The sequence below is a fragment of the Zootoca vivipara genome, chromosome 8 (assembly GCF_965207765.1).
Source record: "Zootoca vivipara chromosome 8, rZooViv2.hap1.1, whole genome shotgun sequence".
Lineage (NCBI taxonomy): Eukaryota > Metazoa > Chordata > Lepidosauria > Squamata > Lacertidae > Zootoca > Zootoca vivipara.
In genome coordinates this window covers 75,229,322-75,243,119 of record NC_142591.1, presented here as the reverse complement: position 1 = coordinate 75,243,119, position 13,798 = coordinate 75,229,322, and the positions used below count along the sequence as shown (strand labels likewise).

General features: G+C 44.5%; 1 protein-coding gene across 14 annotated transcripts in view; it reads left to right on the top strand.

Annotated features, from left to right (window-relative positions):
- The window catches only part of MTSS1 (MTSS I-BAR domain containing 1), a 144,262-nt gene that overhangs the window by 108,502 nt on the left and 21,962 nt on the right, over positions 1-13,798 (top strand). For all 14 annotated transcript variants that reach the window (XM_088676402.1, XM_088676401.1, XM_035124947.3 and 11 more), the window contains exons 4-6: positions 114-198; positions 926-1,017; positions 4,241-4,315. In XM_088676402.1, the coding sequence (XP_088532528.1) occupies positions 114-198; positions 926-1,017; positions 4,241-4,315 (252 nt within the window). The remainder of the gene's footprint in view (positions 1-113; positions 199-925; positions 1,018-4,240; positions 4,316-13,798) is intronic.

The following is a 13,798-nucleotide window of genomic DNA, read 5'->3' as shown; positions in this document are numbered from 1 at the left end:
TCTGAGTTAAACCCACTGCTTTTATTATTCCCATGCACCACTTGGGGATACGTGTGTGTGTCGAAAACCTTTCTTGCCAGCTTTTTCTAAATAAGACCACTTCCTTCTTTCAGGTGCTACAAGAGAAATTGGCTCTGCTCTGACCAGAATGTGCATGAGACACAGAAGCATAGAGTCCAAACTCAGGCAGTTCTCAAGGTGAGTTAATGCATGCCAGTGAGCTTGGAAAGAGCCCTTCATTATTAGCTCCTGGACTTTGGTCAAGATGTAATTGCTACACAACCCTTTTCATTCAGGACCACATTAAGTTGTTTGCTGGGGCTGGCTTCCAGCTAACCTCTGACTTTCGGTTGCTGGGAACACCCTTTCCTTTTCTCCCATCAAACAAACCGGGCTTTGTGGGAGAGGGAGATTTTACTGCCCACCCTGGGGGGGGAAAACAGGCTTGCTGGCAAAACCCTCTTTACACACCAGGAATTCCTAGTCCTGGCATGAACTGTAGCTCAGCAGTGAATGAGGGACGCCAAAGGGGGATCGGTTCCAAAGCTGAGAACTTGGGAAGTTGCTGCAAAAGCAAATTATTTTATTGGGCTTTCTCCTGTATCTGGTAACTCTCGAGGGAGTCTGAGAGCTACAGTTGCGCTGGAAGATTTGGCTATGAAATGGAGACTCCCACTGCCCAGACACCCAATGGCCAGCCCTACACTTCTCATGCCACCTGCAGTATGGAGGCAATAATAATGCACAGTCTAGCATGAAGGGCTGTTGAGAACACTTCAAAATAATTTTATGAATGGGTAAGCGCAGCTCATGGATATTGAGGGGGTTTCTGGGCATCCATGTATCTGGCTTAGGGTAGATTCAGGTTGATCCCCCCCCCTTTTGCAGGATTTGATTCCTCTTTGTGTTTTCTCAACAAAATTAGTGCTTTAATAGACTGCCTGATAAACCCACTTCAAGAGCAGATGGAAGAATGGAAGAAAGTAGCCAATCAACTGGATAAAGACCATGCAAAAGGTAAGTTATATGGAAAGGGAGCCACGGACAAGATGCTGCTGAACGATGCAGGTTTTAAAATATGACTTTGCAAATGTTTACTTTTTGTGCTGTGTATTCAAGAATCTGGTCACGCGAGGTGGCGATGGCCACTTATGGGATGATGCAGGTACAACCAGGGTTATGCACGAGCCAGCACTAAGAAATCAGGAATGGGATGCGAGAATCGCACGCTCCTTTGCTTGCATCTCCTTCCATCCCTTAAGCAAATTCCCCCTGTCCTTCTGCAACCACGATTAAGCGTCATGTTAGCTCCAGGGTTATAAACATGGTTAGGTCTAACCACAGTTTCCGTTTTTAATATGGGTTTGAAACCATGGTTTAATGGAGTTGACTTTCAAGTCCTGGTTGAGTAGGTGCCAAGGGTAGCCTTAACACTCTTACTTAACGCTGTTAAAGTAATGCAGGAGGCATGCCATTTTTTCCTAAGCTGGAAAGGACTTCAGAGGAGGGATCACGCAGTTCTGCACCTCAGTTTCTTAACCATGGATGAAGAGGATCCAAATGTGAAGATTTGATAGAAGCCGCCACTTCTAAAAAAGAGAAAGTGTTGTGTTCATTTTATGCAGATTTCAGGCCACAAGGCTAAGTATTGCTTGCAACCTCTTTAATGTTTTGTGTGTGCTTAAATGCAGCCTCAAGTGCTGAGAAGAAAGTACAACCAGAATTTGGGACTTTGCGGAGTTCCAGTGGCCAGGCCCGGCTCTAGATGTAGTCCCGGTGGCGCGGGGCGCCGGGCCGGCAGGGGGGCGCTGCGAGGGTGGGGGCGCCGGAGCGATCTCCGTGCCTCAGCGCCAGGGCGCCCGACCTGCTTGAGACGGCCTTGCCAGTGGCTAGAACCCGCGGTTCTGCCCTGTTAACTACAGAGGGATGCATTTGTAGTAGTATTAACCACAGGAAGCCGCGGTTTCTTAAAATAAAATGAAAGAACAATAAAAGACAGGTTACCACTAGAACCTGATTCTCTCTAAGAACATCCTGTCGGGCTGTTTTGATCTATTGCTGCTGCTCAAACAGGACAGGTGAACTGGTGGTTAGGCAGTGGCAGAGCAGGTAGATTTAGTGGTGGAGCTGCCACCTTTTCTTAATCCCTGCTAGCTTGTGCTGGCCGGGACATTTCATTTAGGGAGCTGGGCATGTTTAGCCTGAAGAAGAGAAGGTTAAGGGGTGATATGATAGCCATGTTCAAATATATTAAAGGATGCCATATAGAGGAGGGAGAAAGGTTGTTTTCTGCTGCTCCAGAGAAGCGGACACGGAGCAATGGATTCAAACTACAAGAAAGAAGATTCCACCTAAACATTAGGAAGAACTTCCTGACAGTAAGAGCTGTTCAACAGTGGAATTTGCTGCCAAGGAGTGTGGTGGAGTCTCCTTCTTTGGAGGTCTTTAAGCAGAGGCTTGACAGGCATATGTCAAGAATGCTTTGATGGTGTTTCCTGCTCGGGAGGGGGTTGGACTGGATGGCCCTTGTGGTCTCTTCCAACTCTATGATTCTATGATTTTCATTTGTATACCACCTTTCTTTATTACTATCCGGACAAGGCGGTTTACAAAGCTGAAGAAACAACAACAAAACAGACGGCAAAGTTCACCCACCTAATAACAATATGATCCAATACAAGAAGTCATAATAAAAGCGTAGCTTTAAAATAAACAACTTACTGGACATCAAAATAAAGCAACATTCAACAATCCCATTGGAATATAATAGGAAGCAGTAAAATTAAATACCAGCAGATAATAATTAAACAGTTTACACTTAAAAATTACAATAAAGCATTACTAAACTATAATCAATAAAAAATAACGGTAAGTCACAATGCATAAAATAGCACAAAACATATGAAACCAGAAAGTGGGGAGCTGTATCCTCCCCCATTTTAATTTATTTTGTTCCTTCCCATTGCCTTCAGTGGAAAGGGAGTAACCATGCTGCCTCTTAAGCTGGTTAAGATTCTGCCTCTGGTTTTGGGGAGGAGTTGAGGGGGGTGTCAGGGAAACAAAGGAGCCTAGGGTCCTCAGCTGTCCCCCACACGTTGCCAGGCTGCCCACAGAAAGGGAGGTCAGAAATACTGTGCATTCACCTCCAAGGGACCCTAAGGCTGGCTCCTAAGTTGTTTCATAAATGTTGTAGTTTTAACCTTGCTTGTGTTGCATATTTTACATTCTAAACTGCAGGGGGTGGTGAAGGGCGTTTGAGGTGCAGGTTAAGCAGGGCTACGAGCAGGTTCTGACTCAGCCCACACCTCCTCCTCCTCACGAGTAATCAAACAGGAGTACTTGGCTTATATTGAGGCCCCCATTGGGTGGGTTGTTGTGACATCGCTCATCACTGGGGCAAGACAGCCATATGTCAAGAATGCTTTGATGGTGTTTCCTGCTTAGCAGGGGGTTGGACTGGATGGCCCTTGTGGTCTCTTCCAACTCTATGATTCTATGATTCTAAGTGACGCCAATCCTGGCTCACCTGCACCGGCTGCCAATTGATTTCCAGGCCCAATTCAAAGTGCTGGTTTTGACCTATAAAGCCTTAAATGGCTCAGGACTGCACTACCTCAACGACTGCCTCTTTCCATATGAACCTACCCGGATCCCGAGATCATCTTCTGAGGCCCTCCTTTATGTGCCTCCTTTACGAGAGGTCTGGAGGGTGGCAACACGAGAACGGGCCTTCTCTGCAGTGGCTCCCCATCTGTGGAATGCTCTCCCCAGGATGGCTTGCCAGGCACCTTCATTGCACATCTTTAGGCACCAGATGAAAACTTTTCTCTTTAGCCAGGCATTTGGCTGATTAACGTGGGAGGCGGGTTATTGGTTTGGTTTTTGTTTTATTACGTATTTTGTATTCTCATTTTGTATTTTTCTGTTGTGAACTACCCTGGGATCTTTGGTTGAAGGGCAATATACAAATTTAATAAATAATATTAATATTTTCCTGCTCTTCCCTTCCCTTTTTACATACTGCTTTTGCGCTAAATATTAGTGAATGCATTAGCATGCATAAACAAACAACAGTAGCTTAAATTGCTTTCTCAAACACTGCATGCCATTCTCTCAGCTCTTAGCATCATCAGGCATAGCCAGATCTATTTGTTTATTTTTACAAAGCATGCCGTAGCATAGATGTCAAATGTGTTGATATTCAGACTGTGTTTCCCGCCTTCTCTCTTTCTCTCTCTAGAATACAAGAAAGCCCGCCAGGAGATTAAAAAGAAATCTTCAGACACACTGAAACTACAGAAGAAAGCAAAGAAAGGTAAATTTCTCCCCGAGGTTTTCCTTACTCGCTTGATGTGTGGCTGCCCTGAATTTCCTGTTTGTTTGTTTTTATTGCAACAAAAAGCTGTGTTTCTATGACTGTGCGTAAATAATAATTTGGATGTATTGATAAGTTTTTGACACACACACACACAAAATTTAGGGTAGAATTAAACATTGTGGTCTTCTTGCCATTTCATCTGCACAAGTACCCTGTTTCTCCTAAAATAAGAGATACCAATAAAATAAGCCATAGCAGGATTTCTAAGCATTTGCACAGTATAAGCCATACCCCAAAAATAAGACATAGTGATAGGCGCAGTTCTGGAGGGCCCCAAGGAAGAGGCAAGGCTGGACGCGTAATAAAAAATAAGACATCCCCTGAAAATAAGCCACTGGGTTGTTTTTTAGAAAAATAAATATGGGACGGTGTCTTATTTTTGGAGAAACATGGTATGTCTTTTTGAAAGATGGAATAGTCTCCCACCCTCTCCTCCCCCTTTGCACTGTTCTGGGGGATTTTTCTGACACACATCCCAAGCCAGTGGGGGGACAAAGCCCCATAAAAGGCCTTGCACAGGGCTTCCATTGACGGGGCTGGATAGGCGAATGCCAATCAGAGTCTCCATCCACCCTGGAGAAATTTTTACGAAGCTGAACCCCGTTCTAAACTTATTAGGCTCACGTCCACCCCTTACATTTAACACACATTTGAAGCAAGTGGCTCCTCCACCCCCGGAATCATGGGAACTGTAGTTTGTTGATGGTCCTGGGAATTGTAGCTGTGTGCTTTGAACTACAAGTACCAGGTTTCCTAAGGTGCAGGGTGAGAAATTCACTTTAAATGTATGGTGTAAATGTGATCTAGACCTCGCACCGAGATATAGCCTGCTGCATACTGTTTACGCCCTCTCTGTTCTTCAGGCCAAAGGGACGCTCTTTCAGGATTGCCAGGGGTGAACAGGAGAATTTACAGCAAGGCTCAAAGGCTTCGCTCCTTACGTGGCAGCTCTGCTGGACAGCGTCCCTCTCAGTGTGGGATTGCTAGGACTTGCAACCTCTCTCTTCCACTGCCGCTATCCCAGTTGAGGCCCTGAGCCACAGTTGGAGAGGGTTTGATGCAGGATCAGCTTGCCCTGCGCATGGAATATGCATTGCGCTCAAGTGGTTTATAACACTGCAAAAATTAACTGGGAAGCGAGCTGCCTTATGGCAAGTAAATTGGGGAATGTTGTTTGTTCCCATCCATTGTTAATTCCATCCCTAAACAGCAGAACTCCCACACTTAACTGCTGTCGCGTTGACTGTCGTGATACGCATTTATTTGTGCTGAGTAGGAGGAAGTTTGGGTCAGCAGTAGGACTACTTCCTCCCACCAATGCATTTTAATCACTGTGTAAGTGCATCGGCCTTCACACTGAAATAATTTCAATATTCGTCCAGAGTTCTGGTGCGAGTATGTGTTTGTGTGTGTGTGTGTGTGTGTGTGTGTGTGTGTGTGTCTGTCTGTCTGTCTGTCTGTCTGTCTGTCTACCTGTCCAACACCATAACCCCTTCATCCTGTAAAATCGGTCCCCCTATTATGTCTTGTGCTCCCAGGCAATGCTGGAGACACAGCAGGAATAGAGAAGAGAAGCACTTTCATAACGCTCAGACACTGTTCTGAACAGTCTCTTGCAAATGCTAAGTCCACCGCAGGGTTGGTGTGTGGCACTGAGAGCAGGATAACTGCTCTTGACCATCAAAGTTCACCTCTTGCCTGTCTCAGGAGACAATGGAGGAGTGTGCCTTTTGGGGGTGAAGTCAAACGGTTGGAATACAGTGGTACCTTGAGTTACAAACGCCTCAGGTTACAAACACTTCAGGTTACAAACTCCGCTAACCTGGAAGCGTTACCTCGAGTTGAGAACTTTGCCCCAGGATGAGAACGGAAATTGTGTGCCGGCGGCGCAGCGGCAGCAAGCAAAAGCACGCCTCTAGTTAAGAACAGTTTCAGGTTAAGAACGGACCTCCGGAATGAATTGAGTTCATAACTAGAGGTACCACTGTATTACAGCACCTGCTGTGGCTGTAGAGACTGATATGGGCCAGACATGTTTTCGTTGAGGATGGGGCCAGACAAAGCATCCAGTTGTTCTGCTGTAGCTGCATCGTGGTGTTTCTTCTCTCTCCTTGCTCCATCCTAGCAGTCATTCCTCCTCTGGTCGCTGCCGTGGATGCAAGACCTGACTGACTGTCTCCAGGCACTGGAGACTTCTGCAGGGGATTCCCACATGATGAGGTTGATGTTGCCAGCCTTCATGTCCCATTTGCGGACATCTTTGTAGTGCATAGTTGGTCTGCCAACGGGCCTGGTGCCTGGAGCCAGCTCCCCATAGAGCACGTCCTTGGGGAACTTGCCCATCTTCCATTCTGTGGACCTTAGGATGATGGGATGGGCTTTGGGGAGGATGCACAAGGCGTTAATACTCTGATTTACCGGAAACATGTAGGGTACTAGCCTTGTCCCCCTAGTCCACTGATTGCACACCACGTGTCTTGTGCTGTCGAGATGTAACCTTGCTGAAATTTGGAAACTACGTTTTCTACTTTGTCCAGCTACCTCTTGTTTCTTGTAGTCTCTTTGTCTGGCATATCTGTACACGCACGGTGGGTCCTATAGAGTGGAAATCTGTCCCTTCTGTTTGTCCATCCACGTGTATGGAAAATATGCAAGGGGGGAATTTATACAGTGGTCCACACACAAGCTGCTTTAACTTGGTTTTTTGATGTGACCAGGTTCCCTCTACTACTAGCAGTGCCTCCACCAACTTTTGGGGCAAGCTCTCCCAACGCAGCTTACGATAAAAATGTTACAAACAAAACAAAACAAAACGAGAGGCACAACTGCTGAAACTCCCTGTTTTATTAGAGTGAAGGTGCAATGTCAGTACTTTTACATTTTTCTCATGGTAAAACAGGACAAAGCCATACTGGAAAATGGTTTGGGTTGTGGGCACTTTATTGTGAGTTCTGCTGTCCACGCATGCGTCACAATTTAATCCCATATTCCCATTTGATCCCCATTTACTGTTTCCACTGAAAATCCATTATTATTTTTTAAAAAACAAATACAAACGAAATTGTAAATCTGGATGGTGGGATAGATTGGGTGGCAATTTGATGAGGACAAGATTGTGTGGACATTTCGGAAAACTTGCATGCAGTAGCAGCACTAAGTTCCACAATAAACCGTTGAGTGGAAGTGTCCTTGGATGTTAAAGGTATCGATAGCCCTTGAGAGTAAAGCTTGATTGCATCACTTCATTTTAAGTGACTAAAAAATCGCGTTGGATTTGTCTGATGCATTCTCTCTGTTTTCCAGTTCAGTAAAATGTTTTTGGGTGTGCAGGCATTTCAAATTTTAATTTTGCTACCAGTTTAAAAATTAAGATTACACAAAAGCCATAAGGTGGTGGTGAGATTTATGTACAAAGACCCAGGATTCTGAACTGAGTGTATGAAATGTGAAAGATTTCTTAACCAGATTTCTTAAGAAAAGCGAATTTCCCATTACAGGTTGGGAATTTATTACAGCTCACCATGGTCTTCTACACTATATTATATTTGTGTCTATTTTGATACTTGTTTTTCAACAGCTCAGCAAGCCTTTCATTCGCCTTGGGCCTGTATCTATAGCTAAATACCATTTCCAGTTAGAAAACATTGCGTCCGTTACTTCAACGATTTTTTGCAACCATTTTTGAAAATGTGTAACATAACATTGGCTTATTAACAGTTTGATAGCCCAACCCATCAGTAAATGGTATATTTAAAAATGGCAAACCACTTTCAGCAGCAAAAGGTAATCCTGAAATTCACATGATGATTTTGATCTTAGAATAAGATGGGTTGTCACTGATTGTTGGTCTCTAGATATTTCTGTTCCGTAGGCGCTTGCTTATCTCAAAGACAACTATTTCATCTAACAGATTTTAGCATTAAAATATATTTTAACAGATTAACAGATTTTAGCATTAAAAGATTTTAGCTCTTTATACAGTATATCCATTTTAAAAACAACTAGGAGGAGCTTGAGGGCTGAATTACGGAGGGACTGCAGATCCTGTGGGGCACAGAATTAAATTAGGATATTTTGTCACGTTTGGGAAATTCGTCTGCTATATTGAGATTACTTGTATGACGCAAGTATCTACAGAAGTCACACACCGCTGTGTCACACTGCTGGAGTGTGGATCTTCTGTAGCACATATGTATTTTTAAGGTCACAATAATGTGCTTTTTTCAAGGTTGGAGAGAAGAACCCGTGGATGTGCTTACCAGTCTTTGCTTTAAAATATGTGATGATTTCATTAGTCATGCAGTGATTTTTATTACTCTGATTTCATATTTTTCTATCATATTTTTCTTCAGTAATCTACATAGAAAGACACACACACACACACACACACTTGTCTAAACATGAAAATTGTGCAGCGATTTAAACTAAGCAGATGTATACAAATTTGCATAAGACGTTCCAGTTGCATAATTTGAGTTTTGTGCTTACAGTAAACACACCCTTCCCTGTCTTAACATGTGCACAGAAGGATGTGGGGGCTCCTTAAGTGGTGTAAAAAGGGTCAATTGAGATTATCCTCCAAAAAATGATTTGGAGGAACAGTAGTGTTTTAGTAATGTCCTTTCCTATACACCAGTTTTCTCTTGTTTTCAGTTTTCTTCTAATCGTATTGTGCCCTGACACCTGAATTGGGCAAACTATGGTTAGCGCCTAACCTCCAACCTATGATTTGAAACCATCGGTTGCAAAACCGCTTCAAACCGTGCTTTTCAAATGACAGTTTAGATGCTAGCGCTATCCACAGTTGGCCTGATTTGTTTGTTACAGGAAACCATGGCATAGAGTGGGCTGAACCCGGAAGCGGAGAAATGGAGTCGGGAACAGGCAACTCCTGATACTCCAAACCATGACTTTAAAAATGGGGGTGTCCAATTTCAATAGACCTCTTAATCACAAATCTAACTTTTCCCCTGGTTCCCCGTCGAATTCATCAAGTTGCGTCATGCAAATGTTCAAACGACCAGCTGCTGAGACGAAAGAAACCGGAAGTTCTAACAAAGCTAAAAAAATTAAAACCAGCTTGAGTACAGCAGGATTTTGTTTGGGTGGAAATTTAGCACTTTGACCTTAGGAACTTTGGAATGTGAAAGAAGGAAAGAAACCTTTGGCATGAACGGGGTCATTTTGCTTCTCTACAATCTGCTAATGATGTATCTAAACACTAGGAGATCTAGAACACTGGTTTTGACTTCTTTTATTTTCCTTTTCCTGTGTCAATTTTTGTATCCTGCTCACCTTCTCGACAGCTGAGGCGCTGGGTAAGTCTGAGCGGTGGCTGGTTGGTATAATTCTTTGCTGTGGCCTCTTACGCTTGTCTGGTCTCTACTAGCTGCCTAGACTTTAATTTCGAATTAAAAACTCCTACATCTTTTGGCCTCAACACCCGAGACCAGGTGTTGGAACCAACCAATTCATTGGTGCTTAGTACTGGCATTAAATTGTTTTAAGTTCCGGCTGGCCCTCAAACACTTCTCAAGTTTCTGGGCATCATGATGATATGTGGCCAAGTTATTTTCTAGACCTGACTTGAGGCATTCAGCGCTGTCCCATTTTATTACCTTTTCCGGAGTATGTGCAGGAGAATTAGCTCCACATCTTAATAGCCTAGGAAAGAGCTGAAATACTCTAGTCGAAATCACAGCTCAATTCTTACTACCAAATTGATGCCACCAAATTATAACCAAATTGATGTAAAGGAGCTGAGCAGCATTTATTTGTAAGATTTTTTTTACCTGCCCATCACCATAAGGTCCTGGGATGGTTTACAGCTGTAGAAAATACAACAGAAATAAAAACTGATGAAACCATTACAGAAGGAGCAGAACGATATAAATTCGGCCAAAGAGGTGGTCCCAGGAAGCCAAATACATTCATTTTCAACAGCTGAGGTGTGTCTTCACCATACGGTGAAAGTTGTACAAGTTAAGATGAAAGACACACCTCTCTGCGGAGGGATTTCCATAGGCTAGGAGTCGCCACAGAAAAGGTCCTCTTCTTGGCCACCATCCCTGACTCCTCTGAGGGGGGTGGAACTGAGTAGACTTATCCAAGTGTGCTGGGCTAGGTGTCCAAGAGACCTGAGGTTAGAATGGCGACACCATCAAATTTATTCCGTTTTTGAAAACTTGCTTGCGATCTCTCAACAGGATGATTTCAAATATATGTGCCTATTCGAAACATCTTTTTAAAGTCTAGAGCCTAAATTCCCCTGTTTGTTACGTAACCCCTTGACCCTAAGACATACCCTTTAAAAAAATCACTTGCATGTTATGCCCTGATTGATAACAAATATATGAGTTTGGTGTGTTGAGAATGGGTAGAAATACGTGGTTCCGAAATGAGGCTTTCAATTGGAGATGACTGACAAGTCGGGCTGTAGGGAGTAGAAAATGACTTTTGTTTATCCTAAAATGTTGTGATCTTCAGTAAGTTTGCAGCAGGGAAATCCCATAGTCCCTGGCCATTGGTCCATGCTGGTTGGGGTTGGTAGATGATGGAGTACAGCAAACATCAAGGGAGCTTACCTGTCTTAATTTTTAATAGTGGGAAAGACAATAAGGGGAGGTGAAGGAGAGATAAACGTAAGCAAAGGGTGAGATAAACGTAAGCAAAGGGTGAAGGGGGAGCAAGTGTCTCTATATCTTGTTGGACTTGGGTAAAGGTAAAGGTACCCCTGACCATTAGGTCTAGTCACGGACAACTGGGGTTGCGGCGCTCATCTCGCTTTGCTGGCCGAGGGAGCCGGCATTTGTTCGCAGACAGCTTCTGGGTTATGTGGCCAGCATGACTAAGCCGCTTCTGGTGAACCAGAGCAGTGCATGGGACTCAGATATAGGGTGCCAATTGGCCCTGAGGATTAAGGCGTTACACCCAAGCTTTCAAGGAAAATGTGAGTTTGAGGAGGGAGAAGGGAGAACAAGCTGATGGTTGTGGTTGGGTTGGTTTTTTTTTTAATGGAATGAGATTCATGTAGTGCTGTGTGCGCACTGATGAAGCAACCTTTCTGTGAAACTCACAGTGTGAATGTGTTTGAGAGAGAGAGGCTGTTTCTGTTCTTGTCTTTATACCATAACAACACAACAGGGAAGGTGGTGATAGCATAGCGAAATGCAATGTGGCAAGAGATAGTGTCACCAGGGCAACCGTTAGACACTTAGAAATCTAAACAACCACGAAAATAACAGGAGCCACCTTTTTCTGAATGAACATTTATATATTTGAATCTTGATAGAAGGAAGAATCTGCGCATAAATCAAAGAGTTACTCAACGTTCAGACGTAGTTCCGGTCTACATCACATTTCCTCCCCCCCCCCAAAGGGCCTAATCACCGAGCTAACGAAGTTAAATAAAACAAGATTCCAGTCCACGTCTATTTCCATATGAGGTAAACAAAATGTGAAGAGAACGCACACATGCAACATTACCTGTGTGGTAAAATGTAGGTAGTGTGCAATTATACACCAGTGGTGCCTCGACTTACGAATTTAATCCGTTCCGAAGGCACCTTCAAAGGTCGAAAAATTCGTAAGTCGAAAAGCGCCATTGGAAACTCAATTTCCCATAGGAATGCATTGGAAACGGAAAAATTCGTAAGTCGAAGCAACCCCATCTAAAAATTTGTAAGCTGAAAAAACCCTATCTAAAACCGCCGCGGTTTCCGTTCGGATGCCCCATTCATAAGTCGAAAAATTCGGTTGTCGAGTCGTTCGTAAGTCGAGGTACCACTGTACTAATAATTTATGAGTGGATTCTTCTTCGATCGAGATTCAAATATTGAGAAAAAGATGTCTCGTGTTATTTTCATGGTCTTCATACTGTGGCAGGAGAGTAAAGAGAAAGTCTTAAGACGGGGGTCGGCAACCTAAGGCCCGTGGGCCACAAGCGGCCCACGGGGAGCTGCCCCTGAACCGAACCGCCTGGGGACTCACTTCAGCAGCAGCGGGAATCATGTCTGCATAGACCCGGATGCCGTAAATCACGTCTGTGCAGATGCCGTAAATCGCAGGCACACACGCGATCCGGCCCGCGGAGGGATCTCCACTGGAGTGAACTGGCCCAGCCCAAGGTAAACCTTACTGACCCCTGGTCTAAGAGTTGCGCTACCAAGCGGTGTTGAGAGCACCCCAATATGTAGCTACTGGGATGATATTGAGGCTGGTATCTTCCTAGCATGCCTCCTATATAGCAGAGGGCCGAGGTAGACCACAGGTTTTAGCTTTCTGCTTCAGTGAGATCCCAGCTGCACTCATATGGCACCTCTCAGCACTTACAGAAGTCTGTCCAAGGCACTTAATTCCGATTTAGTGTCTGCCTTACGAACACAAAAGCTTCTGCCATGCACAGTTGCACTTGAGTAGCCAGAGACTTAACAGGCAACACACTGGAGAGTCCGAGCTCTTTAATTTCTTCCTGCAGTTAAAAGAACGGCCGGTATGCCCTTGTGACGCACAGCTCCCATCTTGCTTTGCTTGCCTTCAGTGGGGTGGAGGTTAAAGGTGTTCACGGTGAGGGGATATTCGCAGCATAAACTCTGCCTGCCTGCCGTTGGGAAGAAGCCGTGTAAACGGTCATTCATGGAGAGATGGAGGCATGGTTGGCGGCGAGCGTAGAGGACTCTGGGCAGCACTCTTGCATCACACATGGCATTGCAAGGTTGAAGACCATGATTGCCACCTCCGACCTTAATGGATCTGGCGCTGGCTGAGAGCCAGGATGGCAGAGTTGGCCCCATATTGCATCTTTTCCCAACTAATGCCAATAAATTTCATTGGACTGTAACTCCCGTCAACCTTGACCATTGGCCATTCTGGCTGGGGATTATGGGAGTTGGGGGACCAGCAAGATCTGCTCAGCAACACCAGCTGTTGAGGTGATTTGTGTCCTGTGAGTCCTGGTCTCACGAAGACTCCTAGTCTGTAACTGAATTTCTGCTGTACCTGCCAACACTTCCATTCTTTGCAGTGGCATTTTCTACACACACGTTATTTGCTACAGAATAAGCTTTTTGTGTGCAGAATTGACTGGCTGTGAGCAGCCGCATTTAAGTCAAGGTGGGCTTTTGGGGCGGGATATACACTAGTGTCTTACCTTAATAAGCTTTCTGGGCTAGCTCACAGGCTGTTGGTTTTCTTTTGTTTGCAACACACATACCTGCTTTGATGTTCTGACAAAGTCCCTAAACCCTGAAGGCAAATAAATGTACTGCTTCTGTCAGCTGCTGTCTCATGCCAGCTTCAGTTTTATGAATGCCTTTTTGTGGTCACTTTTGCCAACGAAGCACATCCACTTGGATACCAAGCTGTACTTTAACGGTTCGTTACTTTTCTGGGGAATTTTTAAAATATACTTAAGATGAGGGG